General features: G+C 32.1%; 1 protein-coding gene across 1 annotated transcript in view; it reads right to left on the reverse strand.

The window, feature by feature from the left end:
• Positions 1-242: 242 nt before the first annotated feature.
• LOC127731781 (mothers against decapentaplegic homolog 6-like) overlaps positions 243-19,853 on the reverse strand; it is a 30,180-nt gene continuing 10,569 nt past the window's right edge. Inside the window, exons 3-4 of the mRNA XM_052240614.1 lie at positions 19,356-19,442; positions 243-5,564 (exon numbers count right to left, since the gene is read on the reverse strand). Of these exons, the coding sequence (XP_052096574.1) occupies positions 5,017-5,564; positions 19,356-19,442 (635 nt within the window). The 3' untranslated portion in view covers positions 243-5,016. The remainder of the gene's footprint in view (positions 5,565-19,355; positions 19,443-19,853) is intronic.

A 19,853-nucleotide genomic window follows, 5' to 3' on the forward strand; every position in this document is an offset into this window, starting at 1 on the left:
AATCGGTACAATTTAGGGGGGAAATTTACTATTTTATGTATTCTATACAAGACAAAATCATGGGAAAACAGTAAACTTTCCCCCAAAATTGCACTGATTATATGTTTGATTTTACTTCTTTTGGTTGCTCACACTTGACTGAGTACCAGGATGTCCTACCACAGATTAGGTTACCTGTTGAAAAATTATATAATCCAGAGTCAAAAGACAGTAAAATGAAAAAAGTAAAAAAGGAAAGAATATTTAATAGTATTTTTATTTTCGACTCTTGTCAGAGAGAGCCACTCTAACACATATCAGTGTACAGTTATTTAACATCTTACCAACAAACAGTCACACAAACAGTCAACCTACAATACTCTTATAACATCATAACCAACAAACAAACATACAATCATTTATCTCTTTAACATACAATCATAACAGTTATACATTATCAAGGGGGTACCTGAGGGGCTTGACCAAAGAGTATTTAACAATGATAGGAATAGTATTTATTAAACTCCCACTTGTAGCCATCTTGAGGTTTTTATCGAGCATCAAACTCCTCCTTTTAGTCATCTTGAGGATCATATGAGACTACAAATGTAAAGTCATTCCTCAAATCATATTTTTTAAGGATATTGTTGGCGCAAAACAAAGAAAAATAATTTTGTTAAAGTAAAAAAATAATTTACCCGTAATTGTTATGTGGGGGTAAGGCACCCCATTTCTACCCTCTTTAAAAACTATCCCTACCATTAAAATTTCTTTTTTTAAATGTAAAAATTCTGAAGTTTAAAAATTTCTTTTCTAAAAATATATTCAAAACAAAATAACTAAAAGTAACATGTGAAGCTGCTAAATGCTTTGATTTTACACTGCTATTAAAACGTTCTGTTGACCTATAGAGAGTTATTTCCCTTCATCATGTTCATTGTCAGGTACCCCCTTAAATCCAAATCAAATCTTAACAAATATATTTTGAGGTAAAACTGTATATCTTTTGCTGAAGTTTATGGTTTTTATAGTTTTGAATGATACAATGCTATAAAAAGAACACACATGTATAAACAACTTTCTTACACTCATTGTGTATTCTATATTTTAATGAGGCTCTAAATGGGGTCTTCATTTCTACAATCTTTAATTTTGTAGGTCATTATTTTCTATTCCTTATCACCAAATTTTTCTCTTTTCTTCATTATTTTGGCTTATTATTGACAAATTTTATGCTCAAAATACCAAATCCAGTATTTTGATTGGTTGATTTCTGAGTTGGTGTACGACAATCTGAGTTGGTGTACGACAATCTTTATGACTGTAAGGCTAGGCCAAACAGAGTATCAAGAACATACAAATTAAAAAAAATTAGCACTTGTGAAATTTAACTGCATCAATTGTACCGCAAGATGATTTTACGAAATGGCACTACGAAATTAAAACTTAATTTTATATCTCTTCATAACTGTGGTTCTTTTAATTTTGTTGTTGGAGTTACTTCCCTTTGTTGAATTTTCATAGTTCTACAACACACAAGTTGACAAATTCTTCATTTATGTCTTATTGAAAATGTGAACCTTGTTGATTTCGATTGGTTGTTTGTGTCTACCCACCATGTCCACGATAAAGTTATTAAAACAAATTTATAATGTAATTAAGCTCTCCCTTCATCACTGAATACTTTTTCAACAAAATTTCTAAATAGCATCTAACCATTAAAAAAAATTTGAAAAAAAAGGGCAAACTTATTTTCTGTATTGAAAGATTTATTTGCGTATGTTGAATCAGACTCTAATTATTTCAAACGTTCTATCTTCTAACAAACAACATCAAAATTATATATCTTACATAAAAGTCAATCAATTCATTCAACAATTATTAGGTATTAAATTTCTTGACTAATTATTTTTCCAAATAACTCTTATACACGTGTATTAAAACAATAGATTTTTTTTCCAGCCAATTTCTATTTTAATCTTGGAGTTACTTCCCTTTGACCATATTTGCATCACAACCACCTGAATCATCCAACACTTTATAAAAAAAAAATATATTACCCAGAATGCATCAGGTTCTGAAATAACATATTTAGGCTGATGCTTAATATGTAAAAAATGTCTCCAATACCAAGAACTTGTTGTTTAGATCTGAACAAATCATAGCCTTTAATATCTATAATGATTAATGGTTGATTAATATCTAGTGGCAAACATTACATGCCTATTCAAACTGTCGTTTATAATTCCTGATACATTTATTGAATGACATATGTGTGTGTATTATTATGAAACCACTTAGATATACTACAGCTCAAATGGATGTTAATATGGTCAAAGGGAGGCAACTCCAAGTAGAAAGTTTGACTCATTCACTTGTGTACACTCAAATTAACATGAAATTTCTAAAAATATTGAATACAATAGCTCAATGTATTTTCAAGGTGGTGATGCTGAATTTGATTATATAAAAGGTTGAAATAACAAAATCCATGTAAGCTGAACTTTACTCTGGGAGTTGTCTCCCTTTGACCATATTATCATCAATGACAAAATAAACAAAAATGGCACAATATTAAGTATTCAATAAAAACCTGAGTTTACTTCAGTATACAAACTGTTAACGCTATATCTTATCTATAGAAGGAATTACTAAGGGAAGAAGCTCTGTTTTGTAAGTATCAAATACAACTGTAATATTGTAACTTATTGTAAATTCAGAAATTATTGCGAGGTTTTTATTAATGCGAATAATGCGACTGGGTGACTAACGCAATAATAAGAACTCGCATTCTGATGTCTGTTACATATATCTGTATGCAGATTTTCATGATATCGCAATAATTAATCTCGCATTTTTGTCCATTCTTGAAAAATCGCAATAATAAATGCACGCAATAGTTTCTGAATTTACAGTATTTTTAATTGAAGATGTATGTTTGTGTTCAGCCTTATAACTGATATTACTGATCCATTACCACGATTACTGAAACAGTATTAGCCAGGTAGTATAAACTAAGTTACTTGTCTTTGTCTATAAATCGATATAGCACAGAGTTACTCCCCCTAGTCTTCAAATAGAGGTAACTAAACATATTATAAATGCCCTAATGTTACAAAGATTGTTCCAGAAAAAATAAGCGTTGCCATGGTGAAATGCCCTTTACAAGTAGAATTATAGAAAGGTCAGAAATAAACCAAATGTTTTACTCAGAGGATATACAAAACATTTTTAAGATATAGAAAGACTGTCAATGGAGCAATAATTCCCCAGGAGAGAAAAGACTGTCAATGGAACAATAATTCCCCAGGAGAGAAAAGACTGTCAATGGAACAATAATTCCCCAGGAGAGAAAAGACTGTCAATGGAACAATAATTCCCCAGGAGAGAAAAGACTGTCAATGGAACAATAATTCCCCAGGAGAGAAAAGACTGTCAATGGAACAATAATTCCCCAGGAGAGAAAAGACTGTCAATGGAACAATAATTCCACAGGAGAGAAAAGACTGTCAATGGAACAATAATTCCCCAGGAGAGAAAAGACTGTCAATGGAACAATAATTCCCCAGGAGAGAAAAGACTGTCAATGGAACAATAATTCCCCAGGAGAGAAAAGACTGTCAATGGAACAATAATTCCCCAGGAGAGAAAAGACTGTCAATGGAACAATAATTCCTCAGGAGAGAAACTAAATCATTCTAAGTATTTCTTTACATTACATTTCCTTATACTTAAACAGGATACAACAAAACATAGAGAATGGCTCCAAAATAAAAAGTATGTGTGTTTACAGTAGAACGACTAAGGCCAAAATAAAAAGTATGTGTGTTTACAGTAGATCAGTTAAGGCCAAAATAAAAAGTATGTGTGTTTACAGTAGATCAGCTAAGGCCAAAATAAAAAGTATGTGTGTTTACAGTAGATCAGCTAAGGCTAAAATAAAAAGTATGTGTGTTTACAGTAGAACAACTAAGGCCAAAATTAAAATTATGTGTTTACAGTAGAATGCCCAAGGCCAAAATAAAAAGTATGTGTTTTTACAGAACAACGGCTAAGGCCAAAATAAAAAAAGTATGTATGTTTACAGTAGATCAGCTAAGGCCAAAATAAAAAGTATGTGTGTTTACAGAAGAACTGCTAAGGCCAAAATAAAAAGTATGTGTGTTTACTGTAGAACGGTTAAGGCCAAAATAAAAAGTATGTGTTTTTACAGAAGCAGGACATACTCTATTTTTTGAGAACCTACCCTAACTTTTTTTCACTGAAAATTGGGCAAATTATATTTTCTCTAGTATTTTTGTTGACAATTATGTACTCTTTGTCAAATAACTAGCTAAATGCCAAAAATGATCAACAAATATTGTGTAAAACCAAGTAAAAACATATCCAACTGACAAAAACAACTGTGACAAATGGCCATTAACTGGAAATATTGATAATTGCAATAAAGGATCAGGCTATTTCCGGGTTTGCTGTTCAATATAAAAAAATATTTTTAAAAGTTTTGCCAACTTACCGACCCTACATTTTTTCAGCAGGTTATAGTAGACACACATATTTTTTGTTTGCCCAACAACCCTGAGTGAACCGGCTAAACAATGGAAATAAACCCTTTTTATTATGTGACATTATATCCATTTCTTATATGAGAAATAAATTAAATTTAGACGTGTATAGACTTGACATACTGATATTTTCTCTGGAACTAACCATGTAATAGTCTTAAACTTAATCTGGAAGTCTCCATTCCAAAAATAACTTACACCCTCTCACAGAGGATATATATACTAACATTGTAACAAAGAATTAAAAAGTTTTCTTTTTTAAAAATAAACAATAAAAAATATTAAGATTTATATTTAGTAAAAACTTTAAAACAAAAAAACCAAAAACAAGTTGAATCTTTCAACCATTCAAAAACAACAAGAGTTGCCTCCCTTTGTCCAACATTTCAAATAATTCAGTCACAATAAGAAAGTGTAAGTTATTTTTTAAATTGAATGTTAAGAATACATATGACCTCTACAGTAACAACTATCACCTATCAATAGTCATTAAAACTTCCAGCCAAGCCGGACATGAAGTTATAAACTGTCTGTGGTAGTTTGGTCCCCAGCCTTTAGCAAAACTTATCCTGACAGACGCTGGGTCAAAAGGACCGTCCAGATATCGTTTGTCTGTTAACTGTTTTAACAGTCGCACACTATCATAGTCAAATATTTTGATTGAATATCCAGGTAATAGTTTTAAAACCGGCAACGTTCTTGAATGAATATTCTCTAAAGTAGGCGAGTTGACAAACACTGGAAATTGTGAGCGATTATAAAGCCAAACTCCATCATCTTCACGGCTTAACACAACACCTATACCTATTTTATCACGAGTTCGTTTTACTGACTCAGTTTCGGCATCTTTCTGAAGTAATTCTAGGGACAGTCCGTCCCCATGAGGTAGTGATTGAAATATATTAACATTAGGGTCGTACACCATATACAAACGTCCAACGCGCTGTCGCAATTCCCAGTACGCCACAGTACACCAATGTGGTCCTCGAACACAACCATTGTTAGACGACATTGAATCATCTGAAAATTTAAAAAAAACAAGAATTACCAACACAGTCAGTCAATAAATATGTATATATCCATGCTCTGTATAAACCTTCTTTTTGAGAAGCACCAACATGAGATATCCAGTAAAGGTGGACATTAAGCACTCTATATTGTGAGTCTACAATGACTTGTTACATTAATTATGTGGTAACAAGAAAGAGTAAGGTATATATATATATATAGAATAATGGCATTTTCATTTTCGATACGGACTTTATCAGCAAGAATATCAAGCGAGCCTGCTAGGGCCATTATTCTTTTTATCAGTAATTTGTCTCCGAACTGTATGTTTTTGGGGTTGAAAATATGAAATCAAATGAAATAGTTAGTAAAACTATTTTACGCGTACAAAACGTTGTGATAGTTGTTCGGTTGTATGAATGACATCGCTGCACTGATACATCACGTCATTGCCTAATATTTTCGAGTATCAAGTCCTGTCCATGATCTTAAAAATATTAGGCAGTAAGATCAAAGAGAAAATGTACAAACTGTGGATAAATCCAGTTATCTCTACTTTTTGTGCTATTTTCACATTTCTTGACCGGTGTGAGAAAAATATTTCTCCTCACTAGTGAAAAATTTGTTCTCGGCAAATGATTGGTCGAAATCTAATTATGACGTCAAATTTTCTTGGTTTCTTCTGAATTTTCCTATTGTGACGTCATGAAAAAAGGCGACCATGCCTGATGACGTCACATATAAAGAACACAACTTTCTGAAAATCTTTGAAAAGGAAGGATAAGAATCATTAGAGAAACAGATTCCATCACTTTAACTCGTGTATTACGATATTTCTCCACTCTCAACAGTTAAATTTAAAGTATTTAAAAAGCTCGGCAAGCCTCGCGCTTTAAATATTAAAATTTAACTGTCTCGAGTGGAGAAATATCGTAACACACTTGTTGCAGTGGTGAAATCTATATATCTCTACTTTGGTTAGCTTAATATTCCTTCACTAGAGTTTTATTGAGGTTAGGGAAGGAGGTGAATAATCTATATATAGTTGTGGGACTCTCTACCAGAGGAACAATTCCATATGACACTGTACGCACATAAATTACCCAAACATCAGACTTAAATACATTTTAATCTCAAAATAAATGTAACTTGTGTTTACTATTGATGTTCCAACTCATAAATCCTACAAACTTTCATATAAACACTTACAACTGCATTTTCCATTAAAAATAAATTTTTTTGCAAAGGTGTACTGAAAATGTCCCATATATCGAGTTAAGTCCACTTTGGTTAGCTTAATATTCCTTCACTAAGAGTTTTATTGGGGCTGGGGGAAGGGGGGGGGAGGGTAAATAATCTACAGAGGAACATTTCAGTATAGCTTACAACAAATATTACTTAGTCCTATCTATTTTTATGAAACAAGCCACTCACTCACTGACCTGTATTATAATAAAACCATGTCATCATTCACATTTTTTTTTACCTACACCAGTATTTCCTAAAATTCTTAATATTTCAGGTCTCTATATTTTTCTGTTGCATTTTTTTGTTTTTTATTTTCCATGTAAACAAAATTTCCAAATAATTGCAACAAAAAAAACTTGGCAACAGATATGCACAAATTCACCCAATCCTCCATCCACCACTGCTTCAGAACAGAGGTGCTTCACATTTATTTCAATTCATGCTATCTCAATCAGATAGAGAAGTAATCATAATTTTGGCTAAAACCAAAGAAATATGACATGGCGTCTTACAACATTGTAGAGGTCTAGAGGTTTGCCATAACAGAGATACATGAGGCTCAAGAGGTGTGGTGAAGAAATGATGCTCAAAACCAATGCAAATTATAAATATTTTACAAATAAAATTTTCTAAAAATAAGTGACAGAGTGTTGTTTGTCCTGATTTCTTCAATGCATGAACCTTGTGAAAACATTGCTACATCTAATGAGTTTGTTTCTAATTTTCACCAAAAAGGTATGTACTGAAAACTCACAATAGTTTAATTAAGGGGGATTATTCATATAAACTAAGCAAAAATGATAATATTAAGGAAATAGGAGTGTTATTTAACTTTTAACTGTCAGTGAGAGATATATCCAGAACAACTATACATAATAATACTATGGAATGTGACCCACACATAGTCATTTCTTTAATGTTTTAAGCATAACAAACACAGTCTGATTAGTATAATTAATCCTTAACAATTTTAAGAGTCCTACAATCCAGCTAATTTACAAGACGTCTCCACACAACCTCTATGTTAACCCTATAACATTGTGTAGTGGGCGCCATACATTCTTTACAAACGACTCTTTACTTCATAGCATAAAACTGGCTCCAATGGAATAGTCCATTTACTAATCCAAAAGGGGTGGTCAGGTTACTGACACAGATAATACTGTAAATTTTTAAAAGGCAAACTGTGGATATAAAAAATTGTGGTTAAATGATGGCCTTTTTTTCTTTAATAATGTAAAGAATGTTTTGATTGTCAAAAATAACAGTAATATTAAGAAATAAGACATATAGCTATTCTTTACCAATATATCAACATTTTTTTATATAGGTATATATGTTGTATGTTACAATCAGTTCTATCATTGAAATCATGTCAGTATCATGTTGTAATTATTCTGCTCTGATTATAACAATCTGACTAGTTATAAAGTTTATTGATTAATTGATTGATTGATGATTGTTTAACATCAAGTCAGCCTAAAGTTATTAGACACAGATACTTAATCTTTAAATCTGAAGTTGTTTTATTAACTACAAACTAATACTTATATAGACATGGGAGTAAAAAAAAGAAAAAGTCTTACATGTTATTTTGCTTTTCATTTGTGGCAAAACATATAAAACAGGAAGGAGTGTAGTAATGCCCTTTACCAGCAGGCGTCAAATGGTCATTTTCAGCTACTGTTAGCGTCAAATTGGTTTAAATTTTAAGGTGATTCTTCAAAATATCATAATCGTGATTCGTCAGAGGTCTCAAATAATTATCGTTACCGTTATTTTTGGAAAATATAACGAGATTCATCAAAATCAGTCTAAAGGAAAGTGTACATTTTATCGTGATGCACCAAAAATTACCGTTAACGTCATTTGGCAGGATTTTTAACGTCATTTGGCAGGATTTTTTATCGTTATTTGTCATGAAGGTACCCCCATTACGACCCTCAGGAAGGGGTAGAGCTTTAAAACTTATAACAAAGTCAAGGTCTGAGCAAACTAACTTTTCCCGGACTATGCCTTCAGGTGACTTAATCCTGTTGTTTCGTGCGACTGACCTCACTATCTTTTACTGGCCATGCCTTCAGGTGACCAAATCCTGTTGTGTTGTCTAGTTAACACTGGCTCCACAGATATATATTATAATGATTTTTTGCTTGTAAATCGTGATATACATAGATGTTTGAACAAATGTTATTGAGAGACAGCCAGGATGGTAGAAGGATATGTTGTCTACCTGTCTGCATATTACAAGATGTCAACCCCTCAAATATAAATTATAGTCTTCAATCTTCAATACAATTTTAGGAATTAAGATTGGTGGAGTGGGGTACAGGGTGCACATCAGCAATCTTGAATGCAATACAATTTTAGGAATTAAGGTTGGTGGAGTGGGGTACAGGGTGCACATCAGCAATCTTGAATGCAATACAATTTTAGGAATTAAGGTTGGTGGAGTGGGGAACAGGGTGCACATCAGCAATCTTGAAGGCAATACAATTTTAGGAATTAAGGTTGGTGGAGTGGGGAACAGGGTGCACATCAGCAATCTTGAAGGCAATACAATAACCTGCAGCTATTCAAATCTTTGGTCTTTGATGCATGGATAGTAATGTGTAACTTTTGCAATCATACCACATCTCCTTATTTTTCTATCGGACAATGTCAAACATTTCTATGCAGAAATTTAAAACAATCATAAAACTGTTTGCATGATTTAAATTTACGATATTTTGACTACATACAAAGACATCATGTAAATACAGATAATGATTTATAGGAGCTGACGATTGCATGGTAATCTATAAGAGTTGTAATTATATTTGATTTCTCTGTTTAGAGACGATCATTACACTGAAATTTATGGATCTTTGTGAAATAAGACGAATATTGTGAATTGTATAGGAAGACAGTGTAAATATCACAACTGACATGGACTGGGCTATCTAGACTTTACCAAAAGTATAGGTATTTAGACAAATACAGGGACTTCGTGGTTAAACTTGACAGAAAGTATCAAAATTTTGACAAATACTGGCACTTTTTTCCGAATAAAATTCAAACTGGTATGTTATACATTGCAATTTAAGGAAATGCCTCAATAGAAATAATGCAACCAATATTTAAAATATGAGTTTTTATTTTTGTGATTCCTAATAAATATCATAAAATATTAAGTTGCTCCAAGGCATTATAATCATGTTTGATAGCAAAAAACATCTTCATTTCCTTATTCAACAAATATTTTTGAGGTCAAAGGTTAAATATCTATTAATTAAATAAGAAAACTTCAAACAAATTACTAGAAAATATGTATACAGTGAAACCTGTCTAAAACGAACCACTTCGGCACTTTGGATTTTGTTCGGTTTTGGCAGATGTTCAGTTTAATAAGGTTCACAAAACATAAAATTTGATATGACTGGTCTTAAGAACAAGTTTGGTTTAGACAGGTTTTCGGTTTATGCAAGATTCCGTTTAGACAGGCTTTCAGTTTATGCAAGATTTGGTTTAGAAAGGTTTTCGGTTTATGCAAGATTCCGATTAGACAGGTTTCTCTGTAGTAGTGAGAGTTCAAAACCAAATGTGAAGCAGCCTATATCACAAATTAGTCAGAGGTCCTTTTCTATGACTTTTTGGGGCCATGGAAACAATCTGGGACTAATCAGAAATTAGTCAGAGGACCTTTTCTATAACTTGTTGGCACAGTGGAAACAACCTGGGACTAATCACAAATTAGTCAGAGGACCTTTTCTACGACTTGTTGGGCCTTGGAAACAAACTTGGACTAATCACAAATTAGTCAGAGGACCTTTTCTATGACTTGTTGGGCCGCTGAAACAATCTGGGACTAATCACAAATTGGTCAGAGGACCTATTCTATGACTTGTTGGGGCCATGGAAACAATCTGGGACTAATCACAAATTAGTCAGAGGACCTTATCTACGACTTGTTGGGGTCGTGGAAACAATCTGGGACTAATCACAAATTAGTCAGAGGACCTTATCTACGACTTGTTGGGGTCGTGGAAACAATCTGGGACTAATCACAAATTACTCAGAGGACCTTTTCAATGACTTGTTGGGGCCCTGGAAACAATCTGGGACTAATCACAAATTAAATACAAAAAGAGGCAAGACTTGACATAATGTAAGATCAGAAATTATCCTCAAGTTTTTATTTATATGAAAAATGCGACTGGATGAGTATCTCAATAATAAAAACTTGCATTTTGATATCTGATACTTGTATCTGTATGCAGATTTTCCTGAAATCACATTAATTCATCTCGCAATTTTGTCCATTCTTAAAAACAGTAGGACTAAAAGTTAAGTATTAATTATAGTACCAAACAGTAAAAGCCTTAAAGTCAACAGTATGAAATAGGAGGCCTAAAATTCAATAGTACAAAATAGTAGATCTAAAAGTCAGTAGTACCAAACAGAAGGCCTAAAAGTCATAGTACCTACAGTCGACAGGTTAATCAAGGAACAGTTTAAATATTTGAATGGTAAAACAAGGGAACACTTTAAACATTTGACTGGACTATCCCTGGTAAATCAATGAACAGTTTTAACATTAGACTGGTCCACCTAGGAAATCAAGGAATGATTCCAACACTCCTCCTTAAAACAAATCTTTAATCCTCTAAACAGAGATCGAAGATTTAAAAAGGAGAAAAAATAACACTTGATGTACGTTACAGAATCGTTGAAATAACAAGACGTTTTATTTATAACTTAAAGTAGCTTGAAGAATGGGCTCTTTTATAAGGTTATTAGATTTAAAATACATTCATTCAAATGAATAAATTAATATTTTCTTTCCAATCCCAAGTCAAGTACCTTTTAATCCTATTAAATAGTCAAGTTCTGTTGTGAAAACAAATTTATTGAATCAGGGGACATAACTCCATTTGATATTTTCACTCTCTTGTTCTCATTGACTAAATTAAATCTTAAAGCCTTCACACAACCAATGTATGTTTTCAAAAAGGACGTTAACGTGGTACATGTAATTGAAATGCATATAAATTATTTTAAAAGAATTCTTTTAACTTTTTTGTACCTATATCAATCTTGGTTGAATGTTCAAGAATCCATATATATTTCTAGATGTAAATTTTAGATAAGTACCAATTTATGGATGGCTGGTCATATCAAGGTTCTTACCTATCAGAATAACTGAATATGCATCAAATATTTGCCACTGAACATTAAGCAATAAAAAAAATTAGTAATGATATCAGCTCTGATAGCTATAAATATAAAAAAGAAGATGTGGTATGATTGCCAATGAGACAACTCTCCACAAGAGACCAAATGACACAGAAATTAACAACTATAGGTCACCGTACAGCCTTCAACAATGAGCAAAGCCCATACCGCACAGTCAGCTATAAAAGGCCCCAAAATGACAATGTAAAACAATTCAAACGAGAAAACTAACAGCCTAATTTGTGTACAGAAAAGTCTGTCAATTTAACTAGCATCTTAAACTTGGATGTAATAAAAATCTGTTGAATGAAGAACATGTAACTCAAACCATAAAACAATTCCCTAACTTTGCCAAATATTATTATAAGTACATTTCTTCACAATAATCATTTTTTTCAGCTGTGTTTACCAAACCGACTGTGCGAGACCAACATGGGTATTCAAGGACCTTAAACACCCCCCTAGAAATAGTTGCTTGCCAAATCCAAAAAATGTCAATGAATTGTTGTATAGTTGTAAATGGTAAGATTTAGACTGCTAAAACAAAACACAATGACTGAAGTACACCCAGTATTCTATCATTGTTGAACTACAACCCATAATAATTCCCTTGCCAAATATAAGACGTTTTAGAAGTATAAACATTGTATATAAGATGTACTTTAACATTGTTAACCTAATTAACATAAAAAGAATTAACTGGGACAGAATTATAATCGTGATCGAGACATGTACATGTAGATCTATGGATTACACTACAGAGATTACCAGTCAAGTAGAGATATCCTTTAATTCTATGACCCTGATAGATTTTATCTATATATAGGGAGGATATATTTGTTACATAGGTTACGTGCCAAAAATCATCATCGTGGATTGCGACAGAAAAATATTTGATCTGTGATCGTACATCGACTTGGTGGCTCCGGGTCTAAAAATAGAGCTTTTAACTTCACTTTTGGCTCCGTGTGGAAGTGACTTTTCTTTTATCTTTAAGTGGTGGTTTATCTTTTGTTTTAAGTACAGTTGGTGTAGCAGTAGTGAGAATTAATGGAGGATCCGTTAGATAAGATATCCACTTGTCTATAACGGACATCATCCAACCTGTCTGTTAGTACACAAAGTGAGCATCTTAAAATGACCATCCATACTTAAATGTAAGAGAACACAAAGAAAACCAATCTGTATACGTATATGTATAATTGCATCTTCAAATTGTTAATCTGCATAAACCTAGACCTAACCCAAGCCCATACACCTAATTAAAAACTTAGTCAAACCCTAACCTAACCCTAGCCCCAACACCTAACTATAACCTTTCTCAAAACCCTAACCCTAAACTTAATCACAGTCCTAAAGTACAGGGTACTCTAGAGTAAATGAAGGCCAAAATATCTGTGCTTAACATATCATATGACATGTAACATATTAAAAACCATTTATAATTTCTGTGGGACTGCTTTCCTGGGAGAGAGAAATTTAAATAAGCTAAGTAAAAGTTGATTCTCCTATGGGAGGCCTCTGAGGTTTAAATGAAAGAAAATGGAGTGATAATACCATTTAAAGTAAGACCCCAAGACCTTTGACCTTTCAAATCCATTAAAATGTAGTTTTCACCAAGGCGCTGGTCCAATTCCTATCTACTGAGGTATTTACCTAACGTTTGGTTTGTCCGTAGATTATCAAGTACGGAGATAGAGTCGAGGTATGAAAGTGAAGTGTTTTCTGGGGGAGAAAACTTCAAGGTCACTAAAGTCAAATAAAATCTAACGCTGAAGATAACTATTTATAGTACAATTTACAATAGGTTATTTATGCTTCACCTGATAGTATTTCTAAATTTAAAAAAAAAGTTAAAATGTTCGTTTCTTACGTTCCTTCTGTTGTGTTGATCAAGACCATATTGACAAAACAAATTAAGGTTCATATCAAACTGTTAGGAGTGTGTGGGGCAATTATTTTTTTTTTCTTTTTTGTTACTTTTTTCTATTCATGCTGAATGGTCCCTCTGCTGTGTCATAAACATATAGACCAAAACAAATTAAAATTCTTATCTAACTGTTTTGAAATTTTAGGAGTGTGTGGGGTGAATTTTTTGTTGTTGCTATATTTTGTGTTAACCTATATTGCTTATAGCAAATAAAACAAAATCCTCAAAAATCAAAATGCTTTATTTAATTTGTCTTTAAAAATTAGACAAATTCTATGCCAGTATGTTTGTTCACATGGTCCAATATATTCAGAAAGGTCCAATATATTCAGAGTGGTCCAATATATTCAGAGTGGTCCAATATATTCAGTCAGTCGTCCAGCATATTCAGAGTCGTCCAGTATATTCAGAGAGGTCCAATATATTCAGAGTGGTCCAATATATTCAGAGTGGTCCAACTAGTGTAACCTCTATACCTAACAGCTTACTCTGGCCTACACTTAAAATATACCCTATTTCTATCTTTAACAAAGACCTTATTTGAACTCAGTCATCCCTCATCATTTAGTCCCCATAAATAATATATACCATCAAATTAAAAAAGGCCAAGTACTCCCTCATTTCAGGGGTTTTAATTAGAAAGGGTCCAGATTTACAGAACCTTTCTTTTTTGGGAGGGAACTTTTTGTTTTTAATTACAAAGGTGAAGAATTACCCAATCTTTACACTGATCTTTTATACAGGACCTTTAAATTTCTTCAGGAGGATTTTTCACTTAACAATTCAAATGGTCACTGTCTTTTCATTACTTAAAAACATTTATTTAAAAATCATTCCCTTATTCCTTTATTATATTCAAGATTGTAATAAATATATTGTATAAAATTGAGAATGGAAATGGGGAATGTGTCAAAGAGACAACAACCCGACCATAGAACAGACAACAGCAGAAGGTCACCAACAGGTCTTCAATGTAGCGAGAAATTCCCGCACCCGGAGGCGTCCTTCAGCTGGCCCCTAAACAAATATATATACTAGTTCAGTGATAATGAATGCCATACTAAACTCCAAATTGTACACAAGAAACTAAAATTAAAAATAATACAAGACTAACAAAGGCTAGAGGCTCCTGACTTGGGACAGGCGCAAAAATGCGGCGGGGTTAAACATGTTTATGAGATCTCAACCCTCCCCCTATACCTCTAGCCAATGTAAAAAAGTAAACGCATAACAATACGCACTTTAAAATTCAGTTCAAGAGAAGTCCGAGTCTGATGTCAGAAGATGTAACCAAAGAAAATAAACAAAATGACAATAATACATAAATAACAACAGACTACTAGCAATTAACTGACATGCCAGCTCCAGACTTCAATTAAACTGATTGAAAGATTATGTCTTCATTATATGTACTTGGATTAATACATTCCTCAATAATTAATATTGTTTTTCTCACAGAATCATTACTGAGACACATTTTTTAAAAACTTGATTTTTTGTCGTAAGACGCCAGCTTACAACACACAACACAATGAAACCATACAGGTAAAATAAAATGCCGTAAAAGTAATTGTTTACATATATATGTATGTATACTATACAAATAAGATAATTAAAATTTGAGGAACGTAGCCATCCTGTCTTCAGATATATATGTAGGAACTAAGGGATGGTGTTTTAGGACATTTACAAATATATGGTCATCCTCTCCAATACAAGATTTGTGGATAGGGGTACTCAAGTGGGATAATCATGGATAGGGGTACTTAAGCAGGATAATAAGTTTAAAACTCCTTACCACTTTTAAAACCTTTCTTTTTAAGCCTGAGTATTCAACATGTTTAATTGGAATTTAATACAGGTATTTACAATAACTTATGGAAAGCTTAATTTGGATCTAAAAAGTCAATTATTACTTTTAAGTTTTCTAGAAGACAATGTTTTATTGGTTCCTATTATGAAAGTCACTCAAATATATAATGTATAAAATGCAACACAACTTTGAGATGAACAACAGCAATAAGAGATATATGTTTTCTTTTCTTTAAGAGAGAGAGAGAGTTTTATCAATAAAGAAGATGTCAACATGAATGAGGCAGACACCCAAAAACACAGGGTGACAAATAGAGAGAGAGAGAGAGAGAGAGTTTTGTCATGATTGACTACAAAAATACCAAACTAAAATCTATGGTAGCTGATTTAAAGCATCAAAGTAGGGTATCTACAAATATATACGGAAATCCTAAATGCAATTTTTTTTTTTCATTTTGGCTAAAAATTCTCCTGAAGAGTAGAAGAATTCTCATCCATGTCAACAGTTATAACAATTAAACTTAAATACTTAAGAGTTTTACTCTTTTAAGTATATAGTTGTGTCAAACATGAGTTCTGTCCCTTTGAATAACCTTTTCAAAATATAAATTATTTCTTCTTTACACACATGAGTTGTGCCCCCTAACATTACCCCCTTAAAATATCAATTATTGTCACTTTAAGTCATACATCAGAGGGCTTTTACATGACAAATTATCCAGGCGACAAAATACCTTTATACCAGGTCGCGCAACACTGAACATAACCAAAATACAACATGTTCTCTTAATCTATTACAAATCTTTAAACTTGTAAAAAGAAAAACTGTCACAAAAAGAAGGAGTGTATTTTTGTTGAGCTATTATCAGTGAAAAGTTTCCAATTTTGTGTCGTAAACCTTGAACAATTTACATTATATCTCATACTCCATTATCATAAGTCAAAACTCTTACTCTACAAAAATCACAGCAAATCAAATTAAATAGAATGCTTGCAGATTTAAAATATGTAAATTTATAAAAAGTCTTGTATTTATTTTCCATTCATTGAAAGATGTTTATGACCTGAGGGTTAACAATGGGTATAATATTACTGCTCTTTACTATGTAGTATTAAGTTATATATCACAGGCAATACAACATGCCATGGTAGTAGTACATGTAGAGATGAAAAATCAAACTTAAAAAATAAAAATCATGAAGACCCAGGCAATACAATATACTATGGTAGAAGCACATGTAGAGATGAAAAATCTAAATTTAAAACATACAAATCATGAAGATCTAGGCAATACAACATGCCATGGTATTAGGGAAGTACACTATTAAAGGAAAATCACAGAAAAAAATATAATCAATTACTGGAATTCATAATTGATTTTCAATCAATGTAATTTGATTTTATTATATATAGGTCATGTATGTAATATATATTTCAAAATACAAATAAAAAATGTGAAAATTAAAGTTGCCAGTTTAGAAAATAAAAATAAAGAGCTGCACCATGAGCATATGATACACCTGTTCTTTTTTCAACTAATAAAGTTCCATAACTCCTCAATGTCTTATCAGAAATTTATAAAAAAAAACTAAAGGGAGCTTATACATGTTATATTAATAGATATAAAACAAACAACAAAGTCTCATTAAAATTGCTCAAAATAAAAATAAGGAGATGAGGTATGATTTCCAATGAAACAACTATCCGCCAAAGTTCAAATAAAGTGGATGTAATGTTTACACAAAGCATTTTTGAGTTATTGTCTGAAAACTTAAAATTCCACCTTTTTTGGAATATAGTCCCAATACTCCAAAATATAAAATCAGAAATTTTTAAAAATCTAAAGGGAACTTATGTCAATATATATAAATAATTCACCAAAGTTTCATTAAAATTGTTCCAAGTATTTTTTAGTTTTAGTCAGAAAACTGGAAAATCCCCCATTTTTTATGAATAAAATCCCATAACTAGGAAATGTAAAATCTAAAATTTATAAAAATCAGAAGGTAGCTTACGTCAATAGATTTAAGTTTCATGAATATTGTTTAAAGCATCTTTTAGGTTATTGTCCGACATGTTGACGACCGACGGACAACGGTATACCATAATACGTCCCGTAAACAACACATGTGTATAAAAATCCTGTAGTTTTTAGATTTTTCAAAACTGACTTAAGTTTTGTTACAACTTGGAAGATTTAGAAATTATTCTTCAACTGTATCCAATTAATACAGATGACTTCATTACTAATATTTCTAATTTTAAAATTTTTTAACAAATATGGTATTTCTTCTCAAATAAAAGAAGTTTGGGATAATAGAACAAAAATATCTGAAATACCTTAAACCTAACACATTTTTAGGTTTGAAATTCAACTAGAAAGACAATAGGTCAACTTCCAAGAAAATTTGTTATTAGATCATTGTATTAATTTTTTCGAAGTTTAGTGTGGCGTCAATTTTCAATGAACTGGTATACAATATGGTTGAGGGGACAGCTGAAGCCGGCCTCTTTGTGCGGGATTTTCTTACTGCGTTGAAAACCTATCGGTGGCCTATGGCTTTTTTCTGCTCTTTGGTTGGGTTGTTGTCTCTTTGACATATTCCGTTTCCATTATAGTTTCCATGATTTATTGTACGTTTATACACTCAGTATATATTCATTGTAAACCTTGATGTAGGTGTTGTGTTTATATAGACACTCGGTATACTCAGGTAAAAGACACAGAAATAATTCATCATTTAATAATTAATCACTATACACAGAATAATTACAATAATGAGATTATTTAACTCTATCCCTGTCTCCTCAATGTATAGACTACAGGTCCCCAATGTAGTTTACAACAAATTCCTAAGTCACATGATCATAAGTCACATGACCAGTTTCAAACCACTTAATAGATATGCCAATCAAAGAGAAAACTTGTTCTATTCAAGGAACATTTTAGACTTTTAACAATGAATGAACTTTTTTAATTTATGTATGTGTATATAGAAGCGATGGACCAGCCTAAACGTGTACGATGGCTTATGTAAATATCTGTGATAGGTGTCACATACCCCAGAAGAGGTTTTTTATTATCTCTTTCTAAGCTTTAAAAGTTTTACCTTTTAAATCAACTGAAGATTTTTAAAATCATTTATAAGGGATTTTATGCCGATCTGGAGTATTGGTGGTTCTCCTGATATAGGAGGGAATTACAGAATAGGTAACAGGTAACAGGAGCTTGTACAGCTAGGGTACTTAGAGAAAACAGTTAGGTTACCTTTTAGAAAATATATTTAGTATCCAGTTTAAATGGAGCTACAGTGGAATGAGGGAGATTATCAGTTTAATAGTAATAGGTACCAGGCTAGTTCTCAGCTCAAGATACCAGGGCATGAGTAGGGTACCAGTTTGAATCTGATAATTAGAAATAGGTACGAGTCTAATTCTCAGCTCAAGATACATGTTGCAGGAGATGAATAGGGTACCTGTAAGACCAGCATTATACACTTTCTCAGACCAACATGACCAAGGTGACCATTGATTCTTTATCAGTTCATTTTTTGACTGAATATTCATATTTCTTATAACATGTATAATCTATAACATACCTGAATAATTTAACTGATGGGGAGTGGGAGTATTTCCTGTTTCTGTAGAAACCACTTCATCTGTTACCATTTCTGATTGGTCAAAATCTAAAATAAAATTATCTAACTTTGAAAACACCATATAAATTCTTCTATATCAAATTTAGTAAAATATGATGGAAATTTTATTTGATAATTTTTTGGGGGAAGAATTTTTATCATTCTTTAATTTGTTGTCATTGAATGCATTCTATACAAATTCATTTCAAATCTCATGTTTTATTGTACATATCAAGTCTATTGTCTCATTGTCAATCATACCACATCTTATTTTTACAGCGAAGTGCTACTTTCTATCAAGCAGACAGTTACAGCATGGTCAGAAAAATAGGCGGAAAGAAGCAGCTTACATAAAATTGTCTCAAGTTATGAATGTAATAATGTAGAATGATTGTAAATTGACAATTAACTGACTTAAATCAGCTGGTTGTCATTAACTATGAATATCATATCTTCAGA

Source organism: Mytilus californianus, unplaced genomic scaffold (genome assembly GCF_021869535.1).
Source record: "Mytilus californianus isolate M0D057914Y unplaced genomic scaffold, xbMytCali1.0.p SCAF_20, whole genome shotgun sequence".
Classification (NCBI taxonomy): domain Eukaryota; kingdom Metazoa; phylum Mollusca; class Bivalvia; order Mytilida; family Mytilidae; genus Mytilus; species Mytilus californianus.